A 17900-nucleotide genomic window follows, 5' to 3' on the forward strand; every position below is an offset into this window, starting at 1 on the left:
GGTATCATTTTGCCAGAGTTAAGAACTTTTAGAGATCATTGGTTTAAATAGGGAATATATTCCAGGGGGATCGCCACTTAGTCTGTTGCAGCGAAAATAACGAAGAGACTTGTGGCACCTCAACACCTTTTATTACAGCAAAAGCTTTCATGAAATGTAATCCTTGGTTGTCAGGTATGCACATGAGTGTAAAGGAAAACAAATGTAAAGGTTGGAGTTAAATAGCAATGGAACACAATTGTATTACAATTTAATTGGAGCTCAAATGTATGCAAAATGGGGAACAATTAATCCATGCTAAAATCATGCAGTTCTGTTTCAATGATTCCCGGCAAGCTTCCTGGTTTATAACGAAGAGCACAGGACTATCTGCAAAACATCAGTGTGCTCTCTCCCATTCACTGTCGCTCCTCTTATTTGTGGTTTATCTCTTATTGCCATGGCTAACTATTCCTTAAAAAACTGGTTGCAGTTCCTGAATTTAACAATGCCATCAACATATCACCCTTCTCACCATCTATCAGATCCACACATTCTGAAACAATGTGAGACCCAAAACATAGCCATCCTTTGAAATTTGCCCTTTTCTGAATTTTGTAATGCAGTTCTACAACCAATGTTTACAAAAACGCATATATTAGGGGAAAGTGTGCATAAAATAGAGTGAAAATAACATAAGAAAATGCATTAAATGATGAGAAATTGATTGCAAAAATGTGTATATTAGTCAAAACTACAAAAATGTGTTTTATTAGGAGACATTTGCACTAAATGCTGGAGGATTTTCATGAGGCTATTGTAAAAATAAAAACCAAGAGAATGAGAACATTATGTCCTCCCTGCCCACGTCTTAACTTGCAGCAGCCCAGTCAGGGTGGTGATGCTCAATATCCTGCTTAACTCAGCTATGGAGGGACCCACCCAGCAACAAACTCGCCACGACTTGCATTGCTTTGATCACCCACTCTTCGCCCACTGCAAGATCCTTTCTTGCTGTGATATCTCTGCCATCCAAGAGGTGCACAACTCTGAAGGTTCAGCTATGCAGATGTTGCTCCGGGCCGTGAATAGGTAGGCACTGACTAACAGATGGCGTTGTTCACACTCACAGTCTACACAGGCGGCAGAGTGAGGTGGAATAATCTGAACAGTACCTCTTGAGGCTGTAGGGGGTGAGGCGATCTCATTTTTGAATGCCACCCTATTAGCACACCAAAGAATAGGCTGAGCTAGAATCTTTATCCCTGATAGGCTAGTGCTTTGGCTTTTTTTATTCAGAGTTGTTTTTTTAGCAAAGTTCCCCCCACTGCAGTCAGAAGTAGTACAGTCCATTCTTCCTTCAGAGGATCCTAGATCACCTCATTCTTTACATATATAGTCCAGCCTATTTCATTTGTATGTCTCGTATTTTCCATATATTCTAAGCACCCAGATGGCTATCATTTTTCCTGGGGGGCATTCCCTGTTCTGAAAGGAGTGGGTATTATACAACCACAAGAGTGGCTGTATGTCCCGTCCAGAGCCGAAAGAATGAGGCTGGAGTGTGTGTGCAAGTAAATCTCGTTTTATTAGAGTAATGGATACATCAAAGGCATTGCGCTTCACAGGAAACCCTATGCTAACTCACTAGAGTCCCTAACTATACTCTAGACATGCTCTGCAGCGTATGAAGGAAGTTGACTCAACGACCCCCCACTGGGAGCGGCAGGCTTATATAGGAAATGTTTTCGAACGTAATCTCTGGCTCCTTCGTAATCCCTGATTTGCCCTGTCCGTTTCTCACGGCGACGGGAACCAGGAGACAGGGGACGCGCATCCAACGGCTCATCTGAAGACACCTGCTCCTGAGCAACGGGCTCGAGGTCAGGGGGCAGTGCCACACTGGAATCCTCCTGGGAACTGCTTGGTAAAGGAGGAGCTGGCACTGACTCTGAAGCTTCCCCCCACAAGTCCTCTGCATCAACTGGGGGCGGTGCGCTCGGCTCCTCGGAAAGGGCGTTACTCGTGGGAACTGGCTGGAGAGCAGGCTGCCCCCCTCCCGCACGATCCTGCTCAGACACAACAATCCCCAACTCTGCTTCTTCTGGCCGCGGAGGTGCCTGAAACTCATGCCTCCCCCCTTCCTGTCCCTTCTGAGTTGGCTGCAGCGCAACATCATCCCCCCCTCCATGCTTTAACCCTTCCCACCCCTGAGGTCTAGGTTTCTCTGGATAAGCCTCATGAAATTCTCTCACCAAAGTCAGAGTGTGCACATTCTCCTCTGTTTCCCAGGAACGTTCAGTTGGATCGTACCCCTTCCAATGAATCAGGTACTGAAGACGCCCTCGGCGTTGTCGCGAGTCCAAAATCTGTTCTACTTCGTATTCCTCCTCCCCCTCCACCAACAACGGCGGTGCGGGGTCCACTCGCGGACGGTGAGGGTCGGGGGCAGCGTCCTTGGTCAACAATACCCTGTGGAAGACTGGGTGCATCTTGAAGGTGGGCGGCAATTTTAGTCTGTAAGTCACAGGGTTAATCTGAGCCTCCACCTCAAAGGGCCCTACACGCCGATCCTGCAGTTTATGACACCGGCCAGGCATAGCTAGGAAACGTGTAGAGATCCAGACCTGGTCTCCCACTCGTATGAGGTCCCCCTCTCTCTGATGCTGGTCAGCTGCATGTTTGTAATCCACTTTGGCCTGTTCTAGTTGCTCTTGGAGTAGCTGTTGCATAGAGTGAAGTTCCTGCAAGTAATCCTCAGCGGCTGGGACTGAGAGACTGTCTTTTGGGGCAGGGAAGGCTCGGAGGTGGTAGCCAAAATAGGCAAAGAAAGGAGTCTGTTGCATGTGCGAATGCACAGCATTATTATAGGCAAATTCTGCTAAATGCAGGTAGGACATCCAGTTGTCCTGCTGATACCCCACAAAACAACGTAAATATTGTTGCAACACTGCGTTGACCCTCTCGGACTGCCCATCCGTTTGGGGATGATGGGCAGACGACAGTCTCAGCTCATTTTGCAGCAACTTCCACAATGCTTGCCAAAAACGTGAGGTAAATTGTGTGCCCCGATCGGAAACCAGGCTGTCTGGCAGACCGTGCAGCCGATACACATTTTGCACATACAACTTGACAGTGTCTTGAGCGCTTGGGAGCCCTGCGCACGGAATGAAGTGAGCCATTTTCGAGAAGGCATCAACGACCACCAAAACTGTGGTTTTCCCCTGCGAAGGTGGAAGGTCTGTTATAAAATCCATAGTAATCATTCGCCAAGGTCCTCCTGGAGTAGGAAGGGGTTCCAGTAGCCCTGGTGGCTTCCCAGTGGCATGTTTAGCCCTCATGCTAGTGGGGCAAGAGCGAACGTAATGCTCTATGTCCTTCTTCACCTTGGGCCACCAGAACTCCCGAGTGACAGCTTGAATGGTCTTAAAAACCCCAAAGTGGCCTGCCATGGAGGTGTCATGGCACTGACGTAGTACCCTCACTCGCAGTTCTCATAAACAGCTTCCTGATGGTGCAGTATGCCATCCTTCCATATAAGGTCCTTCTGTTCTGCCTGGGGTGACGCGCCCTCTTCGACCCGCTGCTCCTGCACGAAAGGGTCCGGTTGTTGCGCTTCACGCACTTCAGCTTCCCAAGAATCTTGGCAGGCCCCTACTACTCCCTGCTCGGGAGGGATTATGTACTGTAATGGTTGGGGTGGGATCCCTCAGAAATTCTGGCTTCCTTGAGAGGGCATCAGCCCGCTTATTCTGTGCTTGGGAGATATAATGAATTTTGAAATGGAACCGTGCGAAGAACTGAGCCCAGCGCACTTGCCTCTGATTGAGTTTACGGGCGGTATGAAGACTCTCTAGATTACGATGGTTTCATGCTGCGCCCCTTCCAGATGGTGTCTCCAGGCTTCAAAGGCATCTCTAATGGCTAATAGCTCCTTTTCCCACACAGTGTAGTTTTGTTCAGAGTCGGTTAACTTTCTGGAAAAGTAGGCACAAGGCATCAGTTCTCCCCCTTTCTGGGCTGGTTGCAAAAGAACCCCTCCGATCGCGACATCCGAAGCATCCGTCTCTACCACAAAAGGGAGCGCCGGGTCGGCATGCTGTAGTATGGGTTCGGTAGCAAACCTTCGCTTCAGGCTCTTGAAAGCCTCTTGTGCAGCTTCTGTCCATTGAAAAGGTCCTGAGCCCTTCAGGCAATCTGTGAGCGGTGCGGTCTGATGGGAGTAGTTGGCTATGAAACGATGGTAGTAATTCGCAAAGCCCAAGAAGCGTTGCAAATCCTTCTTGGTCTTGGGGGGTTGCCACGTGAGTACACAACGAACTTTTTCTGGGTCCATTTCTACTCCTGCTGGAGAGATCCGATACCCCAGAAAGTCCAACGTGGTTAGGTCAAACCCACACTTTTCCAGCTTCGCGTAAAGACGGTGTTCCCGTAACTTCTGCAGCACTGCACGCACATGCGAGTCGTGTTCCTCAGGAGTATTCGAATAAATCAGGATATCATTCAAATACGCTATCATAAAGCGGTCCACAAAGTCCCGAAAGATGTCATTCATAAAATTTTGGAAGACTCCAGGTGCTCCCGACAACCCGTATGGCATCACCAAATACTCAAACTGACTGTAACGGGTCTTAAACGCAATCTTCCATTCATGACCTGCCTTAATCCTCACCAAGTTGTAAGCTCCTCTCAAGTCCAGTTTCGTGAAAATTCTGGCGGAACGCAACCTCTCCAACATTTCCCTAATGAACGGCAGCGGGTAACTATTGGGAATAGTGAGCTGGTTTAGGGCTCGATAATCATTACAGGGATGGAGCTCCCCTCCCTTTTTCTTCACAAACAGCAGGGGTGCACCAGCTGGGGACTGTGAAGGGCGAATGAAGCCTTTCTTCAAATTGGCGTCCAGAAACTCCCTTAACGCTGCCAACTCTGGTTCAGATAGAGAGTAGATCCGCCCGGTGGGGATGCGTGCCCCAGGCACCAAATCAATGGCACAATCATAGGGCAGGTGAGGAGGGAGTTGCTCCGCTTCCTTTTTATCGAAGACGTCCCGAAAACTCCCATACTTGGTGGGCAAAGTTATCTTCCTTGGGGGAGACGCCCCTGCCAACACCTGTGGCTCCTCTTCAGGATGTTGATGGCAGTACTTGGAGGTAAAAACCACCACAGCTTCATCCCAAAAGATTGTGGGGTTGTGCCTAACCAGCCAAGGCATACCCAACACCACCGGGAAACGTGGCAAGGATGCCACATAGAACGACAGGTCTTCCCGATGCCCAGGGACCTTCACTTCCACGGACTCAGTCACCAGAGTCACCCCCCCAGACTTCAGAGGCCGGCCATCTATAGTTTCCACTGCCAACGGCTGACTCAGTTCTCTTGTGGGAATAGCGTGGTGTAGCGCCAACTCTTGGTCTATGAAATAAGAGGATGCTCCGCTGTCGATCATAGCCTTGGCTGAGAAGCTCTCGCCTGAGGATAGGGTGATGCGAATGGGCAACAGAAGGGCCCCTTGGGAGGGAAGGGGTCGTAACGGAGGCTCAGTGTCTATAGCACCCCCCAACTCTCTAGCCTCTACGAGAGCTGGGATGTGAAGTTTTCCGGCGGCTGGGAACTTCTGGTTTTGGCTGCACAATTTCTGGCAAGGTGTCCAGACTTTCCGCAATAGAGACACAGTCCTTCCCTCCAGCGTCTTTCCCTCTCCTCCTCTGTCAATCGTGGTCTAGCCCCCCCAATCTGCATGGGCTCCTCTCCCGAGACAGTAGGGATGCCAAGATTGGGCACGGGGCGTGCACGGGGCAGCGGAGCAGCAACCTGACTCCGTGAAGGCTCCATTCTTCGCTCCAACTTTCTTCCTTCTAAGCGGCTGTCTATCTGCAAACTCAGTTGAATCAAACCCCTCAGTGAGTCGGGGTGTGTGGAGCGCGCCAGTTCATCCAACACTTCTGGACTCAGTCCATTTCTGTAGAAGTACATCAAGGCTGGGTCATTGTACTCCGTCTCCTGAGACAAAACACGAAAAGCATTCGTGTATTGCCCTACAGACCCCCTTCCCTGTCTCAGGGTCTCTAACTGGCGGACAACCGTCTCCTTCCTCTGGGGGTCTCAGAACATGTCCCCCATCGCATTCTTGAAGGCGTCAAACTGGCGCAATATCTGGTCATTGCGAATCAAATACGGGGTGGCCCATTTTGCCGCTTCCCCTTCCAATAAACTGATGATGAACGCCACCTTCGCATCATCAGTTGGGAACTCAGCTCTGCGCACTTGAATGTATAACTCACATTGGGCTAGAAATGTGGCAAACTGTTCACTCTGGCCCCCGTATCACACGGGGAGCCCCACTGGAGACTTCACAGGGGCTACCGCCCCGGGAGGCGCAACCTGGACTTGGGCGACCAAGGCATGGAGATTCTGGTTATCCACTTGCAAGGCTTGCGTTGCGGCTCTGAGGTTTTGGTTCTCGGCTTGTAGGGCTTGCGTAGTCACTCGGAGGTTCTGGATCTCGGCATACAAAGCTTCCATGGTGATAGGTACTCCCCCTCTTGCTTCGTTCTGGTCCATGTCATCCGCCATGGGAACAGGTTCGAGTAGGGATGGTGGTTGAGTCAATCTGTCCCATCCAGAGCCGAAAGAATGAGGCTGGAGTGTGTGTGCAAGTAAATCTCGTTTTAGTAGAGTAATGGATACATCAAAGGCATTGCGCTTCATAGGAAACCCTACGCTAACTCACTAGAGTCCCTAACTATACTCTAGACATGCTCTGCAGCGTGTGAAGGAAGTTGACTCAATGACCCCCCACTGGGAGTGGCAGGCTTATATAGGAAATGTTTTCGAACGTAATCTCTGACTCCTTCGTAATTCCTGTCTTTGCCCTGACCGTTTCTCGCGGCGTCGGGAACGAGGAGACAGAGGGCGCGCATCCAACAGCTCATCTGAAGACACCTGCTCCCAAGCAATGAGGTCAGGGGGCGGTGCCACACTGGAATCCTCCTGGGAACTGCTTGGTAAAGGAGGAGCTGGCACTGACTCTGAAGCTTCCCCCCACAAGTCCTCTGCATCAACTGGGGGCGGTGCGCTCGGCTCCTCGGAAAGGGCGTTACTCGTGGGAACTGGCTGGAGAGCAGGCTGCCCCCCTCCCGCACGATCCTGCTCAGACACAACAATCCCCAACTCTGCTTCTTCTGGCTGCAGAGGTGCCTGAAACTCATGCCTCCCCCCTTCCTGTCCCTTCTGAGTTGGCTGCAGCGCAACACTGTATATTATAGCCAGCATAGATTTTTCACATTCTGCAATGTTAAATTGAAAATACCTCCCCATGCCATTCTGCTGTTTCCCATAAGCTCATTTCAAAACAAAACCTTACAAAACCTATACAGTAGGGCCCCACTCATATGGCAGGTTAGGTTCCAGACCCCCACCAAAAAGCAAAAACCGCCGAAAAGCAGATCAGCTGTAGAGCGGGGGTCTGGAACCTAACCTGCTGACCGCACCAGAGGAGAAGATCAGATCTTCCCCTCCTCAGGCGTGATCAGCTCGAGCGGGAGTCTGATTGTGCCAAAAGAGGAGATCAGCTGTAGCACGCTACAGCTGATCTTCCCCTCCTCCGGCGCAATCAGCTGGAGTGCGGGGAGCTCCAGCCCCCCTCCAGCTGATCGCCCTGCTGGCGCCGTATTAGCGGAACGCCAAAAAGCAGGGTGCCAAAAGTGGGACCCTACTGTAGTCCTGAATTCAGAAACGCCTGCTTAACAACCCTCTCAATTTTCATGGCGATACACAAAACAGTCAGAGAAAACAGAGAGTTCAAAGTCTAAAAAGAGAGAAAAAAAACCCAGAGCCCTTTTGGATTTTTTTCTGTCAGAGTTATAATCTGTTGAAATTCATTAAAAATCAGCCATGTTCACAGAGTACCTGTAATCCTATTACTGACCTTGCCCCATACTCTGACCTTCATCTTCTGCAGTTTAAAAGTTAATTAAAAATCAGCCAGGCATTTTTTTTAATTTAAGAAATTTAGCATTGGAGTCAATCATAAGCTCGAGCATTCTCAGTAAGAACCAACTGTCAGTGTTCTAAAAGCCAGACTCACAGCAGCTTGGCTTGGCTAATTAGGGGGCCACACCCACACCAGACTTTGATTTCACTTGAGACAGTCATGGCTTCCCCCAAAGAATCCTGGGAAGGGTAGTTTGTGAAAGGTGCTGAGAGGAGACTCCTATTCCACTGACAGAGCTCCAATGGCCCGACTGGTTTAACAGTCAGCCACTGTGATTGAAGGTCTGTGAGGGGAGCAGGGCATCTCCTAGCAATTCTCAGACCCTTCACTAACTACACTTCCCAGGATTCTTTGAGAGAAGCCATGACTGTCCAAAGTGAAGGCCTGGTGTGGATGTGGTCAGGGATAGCTTTGGCTTAAATTTGGGTGGGAGGCTACACGTGCCTGTTGTAAAATAAAAAGGTGGGGGAAGCGCTGAAAAGCAATGTTACTGTTCATAATGTTTTCCTTTAAGAAATGAAAGGGGCTTCCCCTACCCAGTGCTTACCGAGTATTGGACTACGACCTGGGAGATCAGGGTTTGAATCCCCACACAGCCATGAAGCTCCCTGGGTGACCTTGGGCCAGTCACTGCCTCTCAGCCTCAGAGGAAGGCAATGGTAAAACCACCTCTGAATACCGTTTACCATGAAAACCCTATTCATAGGGTCAATGTAAGTCGGGATCGACTTGAAGGCAGTCCATTTCCATTTTCAAATATGATTGCACAGAAATAAATCCCATTGAACTCAAAAAGTATGCAAATAATCAAACTCACCCTCCCTTCTCCCTCTTGCCCCCTCCCTCCCTCTTCCTTTGCGCCTCCATCCTCCCCATGGTAAATTTGACCTATCTCAAGCATGATTGCACGGGAGTAAATACCATTGAACTCTGTAAGCATGCAAATGATCAAACCTGCCCTACCACCCCGCTCCTCCTACCCCATAGTCAGTTTTACCTATTCTAACCATGATTGCATGAGTAAATCCCATTGAACTCAATAAGCATGCAAATGATCAGACCTGCCTTTCCCCTCCTTCCCCTCCCCTCCCCTCTCCCTTCCTCCTCCCGTCCCCTCTTCCTTCTTCTTCCTCCCCTGCCCACTCCAGCCCTCCCTCCCCCCTGCCCGGTCAGTTTTACCTATCCTAAGCATGCTTGCACATGAGTAAATCTCACTGAACTCAATAAACATGTAAATGATCAAACATAAGAACATAAGAAGAGCCTGCTGGATCAGGCCAGTGGCCCATCTAGTCCAGCATCCTGTTCTCACAGTGGCTGACCAGGTGCCTGTGGGAAGCCCGCAAGCAGGACCTGAGTGCAAGAACCCTCCTGAGGCTCCCAGCAACTGGTTTTCAGAAGCATACTGCCTCTGACTAGGGTGGCAGAGCACAGCCATCATGGCTAGTAGCCATTGATAGCCCTGTCCTCCATGAATTTGTCTAATCTTCTTTTAAAGCCATCCAAGCCGGTGGCCATTATTGCGTCTTGTGGGAGCAAATTCCATAGTTTAACTATGCACTGAGTAAAGAAGTACTTCCTTTTGTCTGTCCTGATCTTCCAAACCTGTCCTTCTCCTCCCTGCCCCCTCCTGTGTGCTCCCATCCCCCACCTCCCCTCTGCCCTTTCTTCCCTCCCCCCTCCCCATCCCTTGTGGTCAGTTTCAGCTATATTAAGCATGATTGCAGGGGAGTAAATCCCATTGAACTCAATAACCATGCAAATGATCCATTTATTTTCAACAAACCCATTTCTTACCTCCCGGATTAAAAAGCAAATAAATTCACTAATGGGGGGGGGGACTTGCGGTTTAAGAACATACCTATAGCCCACAGATATTTCTATCAAACTTTAAAAAGCAGGGGAATTGGGCAGCTATAGTGAATACACCAGGGGAGCAGGGGACCTGAACTCCTCTCTGAGATATTGTACTGCCCTACAAAGTTGTCAAAATGCAAACACAATTTGGGTTGGCCTTTCACAGTCCAATCCACTTGCTGTGTAGCTTGGAAGAATTTGGTAACATGTGCCTCTGAGCATATGGTGAGTGGTGGACACACCAGCCATCTCCAAAGATGGAGAATTATATTTTCGTATGTTTGTTGGTGTTCTTACTTCGCTCCTTTCCTGTGTTAACTGTTTTCTACAGAGAATCTAATGCAGAATTTTTTATTTCCCTCATTATTCATCCTAGAAATCTGTGTCAAATTTATTTTTATTAATTTCAAAGCCTTTTTATTGGTCAGTGTCATATGATGGTGAAGACAGCCTTTTGTTTCAAATTGGAGGTTATGTTCTATTTCTATTTTGGGTGCATTGACAGTTGAATCTGAAACTGCAGTTTGATGTAAAATCAGGCAGATTACAATTTGTTGCTACTTCAGCCATCACTCTAGCTGTTGGAAAAAAGAAGACGCATGTTTTCAGCCTGCTATGTTTAAACCACTTCATTTAAGGCAGTGTGGGCACAGTCAATTAAAAACATAGATTACACCTAGAATTTTGCTAGAATATATTTCACCTCCCACTGTTTTATCTTGTGCAAACTGAGATACTCCTGGTGTCCACTAGAGACTATTCTGCAGAATAGTCAGTGCCATTATTCAACAATTATTTTTGGAGTGTTTTTAGTGTAAATTTTGCAAAGTGTTGCTGTACTTCACATATTCAGAGAAATGGAAACACTGACTGAGAGGTAGTGACTGGCCCAAGGTCACCCAGTGAGCTTCAAGGCATGTGGGGATTGGACCCTGGTCTCCCAAGTCGTAGCCGTGCCATTGGGATCTCTTCTCAAGCAGCTGATAGTTTGAACGTGATGTGAAGAGACCTGGGTAATCTACACCATCTCATTTCTGCAGGCCCTAGGAATCAGCAATCCCTATCCTGTGGAGGTGAATCCTGGGCTTGTTCCTAAGGCCCAGCGGGAGTGCTAAGTCTAAGACTTCCTGCAGGCCTATCTAGGTGTGCTGTGAGATTCACCACTGATGTTGAGAGCTGTAAATATCCCACATGGGTTGGTAATATGAGGCACAACATTCAGTTTTCTGAAAATCTCAGGGTTTTGAAAAGCATCTTTAAAGTTATGTAACCAGTACATCCTTTAATTTATTCCAGACATTTGACTTTACTTTTTCTGCAAAAATGGCACTCAAGCACTGCAGCTGTTGCCTCAAGCGGTCGGGGCTTCAAGGCCTTACACAGCTCCTTGCTTTTCACAAAGGTTCACAGGTAGGTAAACATAAAGGTAGCTCTGGAGTTCAGAGTGTGAAGTGATGGCATTTCCCAACTGTAATATATGATCTCATGTAGTTCTGGTGTGGGGAACCTTTGACCCTCCAGCTGTTTCTGAACTGCAACTCCTACTAGCCACAGAATGATGGGCGCTGTAGTTCAGCAGCACCTAGAGGGCCAAAGACTCCCCCCCCCTGGCATTTTGTTTTAGTTTAACCATCACTTCCAGGACATCCAACTGGGATCACTCTTGCTCTGAAACAGTCGGATTAAGCTAGAGGTTCTCAAACTGTGGTCTGTGAGCTTTATTCGGGTGGTCCCACAGCATGTCTACCTTAAATATACATTTTGATTTTGAACTGTATTTTATTGCTTTTTATTTCTTATACTGTATTTTATTTGTACTACAATCTGAATTCCTTAAAATTCAAATGTAATGGAATTCAAATTGTAATACTATAAAATATAAAAGGAATAAAAATACAATTAAAAGTCATACAGCACCTAAGAGTACATTACAATTTCCACAACAGGCAGAAAAATCATAAGTGGTCTGCCAAGACCCTCAGCAATTATCAAATGGTCAGTGGGGAAAAAAAGCTTGGGAACTCCTGGATTAAGCAATTCTATGCATTTCTCTACAATTATGCCTTTTTGCCAGCTGGGAACCTATATCTACATAAAGGCTGCTAGGTCTCCCATGTAGGCAGTGAGTAGACCTGCTTCGCTTCAGCCAATTATCATATATCTTGACTGTGCCCTGGGAGTCAATTTTATTTTTGCTTATGCTTGTTTCTTCTCCCCATAAATTTAAAGTGCTTATTTTGGACTTAACAGTTACACCCTACTGTTCATATTCTATGTGAAAACAAACATATTTTGCATTCAAGTGTCATCACTTTGGCCAGTCTGGACTAATTACTATTACCAATCTTCTCTGAAGTACAGGGCAATCTTGTTTCTGATTATTTTGCCCTGGAAGTCTTTGTGAGGTTTTTTAGTCCCTTCCTTAGGATTGCTTGTGGCAGACTAGTCTAAGGGATTCACTGGTGAGAGAATTGTCTTGCAACACTGACAAAGGATTACCAATTATCTCAAATTTACAAGCATCTTCACCCCAAAGGGTGAACATCTTTTCAAAGTTATATGAATCCTACAGTAACATCAACATTTAACACAGCAGCTAGATAGAAATTTTTATTCTCATCAATTTTCCTTCAAGAAAAGAACTGAGTGGAGCAGCCTACATTGCACTCATGCGGTATGCAACGCACGCCACTTGTCTAGAGGGCCCCTGTTGGGGATGTATTTAACTCCACAGCCATCAGGGATAAGGCGTTTCTCAGCCACCATTTCCTCAAACTCATCAGCGTTGAATTTGGTGAAGCCCCATTTCTTGGAAATATGGATCTAGGAGAGAGAGCGGGAGAGATCAGAAGTTTCCCCCGGAATTCCCAATGTGCCAAGTGTTCTTAAAAAAATGGATACATGTATCCACAATGCTCTGTTATGCATCTACTATTGCGTACAGGCATATACCGCTTTAACGTTCGCAATGGGACCGGAGAGTATACTTTAAGCGAAAATAAACGTTAAGCGAAGCAATTGTCTTCACTTGTACTGCACGCAATCATCACTAGATGGCAGCGGCGTCATGCCAATAAAGTGTACGTTATTGCGAAGAGCGTGAACGTTAAGCGGGGTATGGGGACGTATGGAGCATGTACGTTATAGCGAGGCGACGTTAAGTGAAGCGACGTTAAGCGGGGTATGCCTGTATTAGCTTGTCTTCAATGAGGTGAGAAGCAATGCCATTGGTTAATTGCCTGTCCTTCCCCACCAATCTACAGCAAGTCACTGTAGACAAGAGAGTCACACAACAAAATACATCCTGGGCAGAATGTTATGACAGCAGCAAAATAAACTTATGCTCTCACTAGTTATACTGTGAGATTTAACCCTTATTATGTGCCCTATCTTTAGCAGTGGGGTACCTGTATATGGCCACATTGACAATACCAACTTCCTCCACCAACACCATACATTACCTTCTGGCGCCCAGGGAACTTGAACTTGGCCCTGCGCAATGCTTCAACGACATGTTCCTTGTTCTGCACCTTGGTGCGGATGGACATGATGACCTGACCAATATGCACACGGGCCACAGTGCCTTGAGGCTTACCAAAGGCTCCACGCATTCCAGTCTGAAGCCTAATGAAAACCAAAAAATGTTTAAGATCTTAATGTGTGATCTACAAGGACTACCATGTTGCCACACCCATCACCACTCAAGCCCTCTTGGCACAATGTCTGAACATGCAAGCCAAGGGCTCCAGTCAAGTATCACAGGTGCTATGGATATAGACATATGCACCTCACCAGGACTTAAAAGTGTTCCCAAGGTCCCTTAAGGTGCTCTGTACAAGGAACAGAGCACGTACACAACCAAGGGAGTTGCTGTGCGCAGTCAGTGCACACCAGCCCCTGACAGCAGCAGGGACTGGTCGGCTTAATTGACTGCGTGGTCATTCATATACCGCTCCCACAATCTTAACATCAGAGCTGGGGCTCTAACTCATTCCTTACCTATCAGCTCCAGCACATGACAACATCTTGTTGATGCGAATGACATGGAAGGGGTGCAGGCGCACACGGATGTGAAACCCATCCTTGCCACAGCTCTTCACCATGTACTTGTTGGCACAGATACGAGCAGCCTCTAGAGCTGTGGAGAGATGAACAGGGTGAATGGGGAAGACCACACAAGCACAGCAACAAGAAGAATGGGCTGCATGATCTGTTGGTGCTCTGTACCTTCTGATGACAACTGCTCGTATTCATCTGACACCATGTGCCCACAGAGTGGGAACTCATCGACCTTGGCCTTCTTCCTGCCCAGATCAAAGATTCTGATCTTGGGGTCTGAAGAATAAAAATAAATTTTATCAGCCACTGTTACATGAGGATACAGGGAAGTTAACTAAAGCTGGGTTCTCCAGCACTCCCGAACAAGTGTAAGGAAGCTACTGATCAAATTGGGTGCAATCAATCAGACAATCCTACCTCAGATTTAAATCTTAAGCTGCTTTCTGGAAGTGCACAATTCAATTTAACAATTCATCTTACACAAAAAGATAATTTGTGTCAACATCTTACTTACCAGGAACACCCCTACAGAAGCGGGACTTGGGGTAAGGCTTATTCTTGCAGTATCGATAGCTAGAGGAAAACAGAAAAGGTGGTCAGAGGCATTAAAAAAGAATTACAGCCAAAACAGATAAATGTATTAAACCAGGGATAAGGAACATGTAGCCCTCCAGATGTTGTTGGACTCCAACTCCCATCATCCCTTATCACTGGCTGGACTTAGAGTCCAGCAATATCTGGAGGGTCACAAGTTCCCTATCCCAATTTCAAAAGATTTAATTCTTTATCTCTTGTCTGGCTAGAAATGTATGGTTTAGAGAGCCACCCATGAATATAGGTTTATAAACATCTCCTGGCTAGCTAGATTGTTGCCTCTAGGGAACACCATCCCTTGTACTCCAAACAGTGTTTAACTGTCAGTAAAGAAGAGTGATTGAGGAGTTTAAAAACTGGTCCAAGATGCAGTCCCTGATACCAGCCTTTTGGGGTATAGCAGAGGAAGGATGAAGAGCTCTGATCCTCTTTAAGCAACCCACACTGCATGTCTATGCTGGACAAATGTAAGGGGTAAAACCCTTCATCCCTCTGTTGCTAACATGCTCACTTGCAGCACTTAATTTCTTGTTGCCTATGGTTACCAAGCAAGTACTTAAATAGAAGATTGTTTCAAATAATGAATGTATGGCTGTGGTAGTGGAGAGACATGGAAACAGAACTGACCGCCCTCACAGCCTTGCTCTTGATTTATTGGATTTGTTCATACAATGCACTTTTTAAAAAAGGCATTGCTTAATACATACACTGAAGCAATCCCCTTCCTCCAAACGGCTCTGAGCCGGTAGCTCTCCAGATGTTGTTGGGATTCCCAACTTCCATCAGACCGAGCCACCATGACCAGTGGTCAGGGGTGATGGCACTGTATTCCATCAACATCTGAATGGCCACAGGTTCCCCACCACTGTATTAAGTGGTATGGTAAAATATTCTACCTGTGGTCTAAGAAACTCTGACCATTATGTTACAAGCAAACATAAGGTCCAAGGGCTAGATAAGGTTGGTAAAATCTTCAATATGGTTCAAACTGACTGCTATAAGGAAATGACAAAATTGAATTAACACATCAGTCAATATCCTAGAACATAGAATACAAAATGCATATCCATCTTCAAGGCCACTGAAGAAGACGTTCTGTCGAAACGCGTTTGGCTACAATATACATTTTGAATTTATTGGGTATTGAGACTCGTTTATTGGCCACTGATTATCAGTTACTTTTCATGTTCAGATTGGTTTTGTTTTGATTATCTCATTCTTTATCAAGTATGAACACTGAGTTGCTCACTAAAATTCTTTTCTGGCCATCTTTGTATTATTACGTGAGAACTCCTATAAGCATTTTATATTGTCTGTTTTTATATACATATTAAAAACATTTTTTGACATTATTTTATAAAACATTGTATTTTATATCTGTACCTTAACTCCTTTTTTGGAGCACTGTGTTTATGTTAAGGTAGATTTTAACTCTACAGTTTTCTCTAAGAAACTCTGATCATTATGTTATAGGCAAACATAAGGTCCAAGGGCTAGATCGCTTAATGTGGCTTGTACCATCTCTACACAACTTATTCTGTACCAGGAAGTGGATGCCTATCCTACAACAAATAATTGGCTCAACACTAGCTGCTACCATTAGTACTGTTGGTACAGTTAAGCTCACTCTTTTTGTGAGCTTTGATTCTTGTTTCGATAGTTGAATTTTAGAGCTTCTGTGGTCCTCTAACACAGCAGTAATATGTTATATACATAATATCTTCTCTAACTTGCTAGTATTGAATTAGAATGCACACGCAGGGGGTGGAGAGAAAAAGGAGATAATGAAAAGGGCTTAGAACCAGTAGCATTTGCTGGTTAAGAGATCTGGGTTTCTAGGAATGAGCTCTAGGGACAAGTATTTCTCCCTTCCCTTACCAGTTTCTGTGTGAAGATGTTGGCCTATATATATAACAAGGAACCCTGACTTAATATATGCCAGAATCTGCATGCTGAAGGTGGCATGTCACAGAAGGAAGGGAAAGACAAAAAGGGGGTTGCTCAGTCCCAATGCTAGTACCTGGCTTCATAAATCAATTTAGTTCTAAGGTTTTTATGTTAAACTTTTTTGGGGGGCGGCGAAGACTGATAGCCACCCCATGAAAACTATTTTGCTGATAAGAACAATTATGAATTGTAACATGGGTGTATCGAACCAATATTTCAGTTCCAACAAGCGCCAACCAGGTGCTGTTGGAAACATATACACATGTCGGTTACAGGCCCCAACAGAGGTACCCTGCTTCTAAACGCGGACGCCACAATTTTACTTGCACTGGGTATTATCTATCGATAGACTCATCTTCCATGATCACGATTCCCGAAAAACTAGCCCCAAGAAGCTCCCTTTACATCAGCCCACGCGTCCCAGTCTGGCAGGAGCGCCTCACTCTCCCCAACCTTCCCCCACCCCCAATATGCAAGCAGCCACGCTGCCTTCGCCCGACCCTTTTTTCGTTCTCTGGGCAGAGCGAACGGTTAACTCACCAACGCGCGGGTCGGCGGCCCATGGCTAAAGGTCTGAAAAGAAGAGACAGAAAGTTAGTCACCGACCGCAACAGAAAAAAATGGGATCAAGTTTAGGGCCTATTTCTCCTCTATAGGCCAGAGACACACATCGACCATTTCACTCGCACACTCACCTCACTGAGCGGAAAGAGAGTGAAGACGCGCCTGCGCGCACCTTATCTATGTTGCCACTCTAGGACGGCAGAAACTATAGATGTTGGGCCTTGCGCGAAGGGGCTAGTTTAAGCTGAGTGTAGAGGAAGGCTAGAGTGACACATTAGCTTCCGGGTAGATTTAGGAATGTCCATGTTACAGCGTTAGAATGGAACGAACCATTAGGAGCTTCTGCCTTCTGTGGAGGAGGTATTTAGCTCATTGACTTTCATATGGTCGCTCTCCTCTCAACCCAAATTGTCATAATTTTATTAACATGTTCTTTAAAGATGACAATGAGGACATTGAACTTGTCAAGGATTATCAATACCTTGAGACAGTCATTAACCAAAATGGAGACAACAGTCAAGAAATTAGAAGGCAGCTAGGGTTGGGGAGGACAGCTACGAGAAACTAGAAAAGGTACTCAAATGCAAAGAACATTCATTCAGACCGTGGTATTCCTGATCTCTATGTAGGGATGTAAAAGTTGGACAGTGAAAAAAATGGATAAGAGAAAAATCAACTCATTTGAAATGTGGTGTTGGAGGGCAGCTTTGCGCATACCATGGACTGCGAAAAAGACAGATAATTAGGTGTCAGAACAAATTAAAGCAACTGTCACTAGAAGCTAAAATGATGAAACTGAGGTTATTCTACTTTGGACACATCATGAGAAGACATGATCCACTAGAAAAGACAATAATGCTGGGGAAAACAGAAGGGAGTAGAAAAAGAGGAAGACCAAACAAGA

General features: G+C 46.4%; 1 protein-coding gene and 1 non-coding gene across 2 annotated transcripts; both read right to left on the minus strand.

The window, feature by feature from the left end:
- Positions 1 to 12429: 12429 nt before the first annotated feature.
- RPL10 (ribosomal protein L10) lies at positions 12430 to 17192 on the minus strand. The gene is made up of 7 exons (XM_061614202.1): positions 17128 to 17192; positions 16973 to 17005; positions 14406 to 14464; positions 14060 to 14167; positions 13832 to 13970; positions 13294 to 13456; positions 12430 to 12655 (listed from the first exon to the last, which is right to left on the minus strand). The coding sequence occupies exons 2-7, from the start codon at positions 16993 to 16995 to the stop codon at positions 12500 to 12502; spliced, it is 648 nt and encodes a 215-aa protein (XP_061470186.1). The 5' UTR covers positions 16996 to 17005; positions 17128 to 17192; the 3' UTR covers positions 12430 to 12499.
- On the minus strand, positions 13635 to 13768 carry LOC133382647 (small nucleolar RNA SNORA70). The gene has a single exon (XR_009762032.1). It is a non-coding gene; the product is annotated as a small nucleolar RNA SNORA70 (small nucleolar RNA).
- Positions 17193 to 17900: the final 708 nt, after the last annotated feature.

Source organism: Rhineura floridana, chromosome 3 (genome assembly GCF_030035675.1).
Source record: "Rhineura floridana isolate rRhiFlo1 chromosome 3, rRhiFlo1.hap2, whole genome shotgun sequence".
NCBI lineage: Eukaryota > Metazoa > Chordata > Lepidosauria > Squamata > Rhineuridae > Rhineura > Rhineura floridana.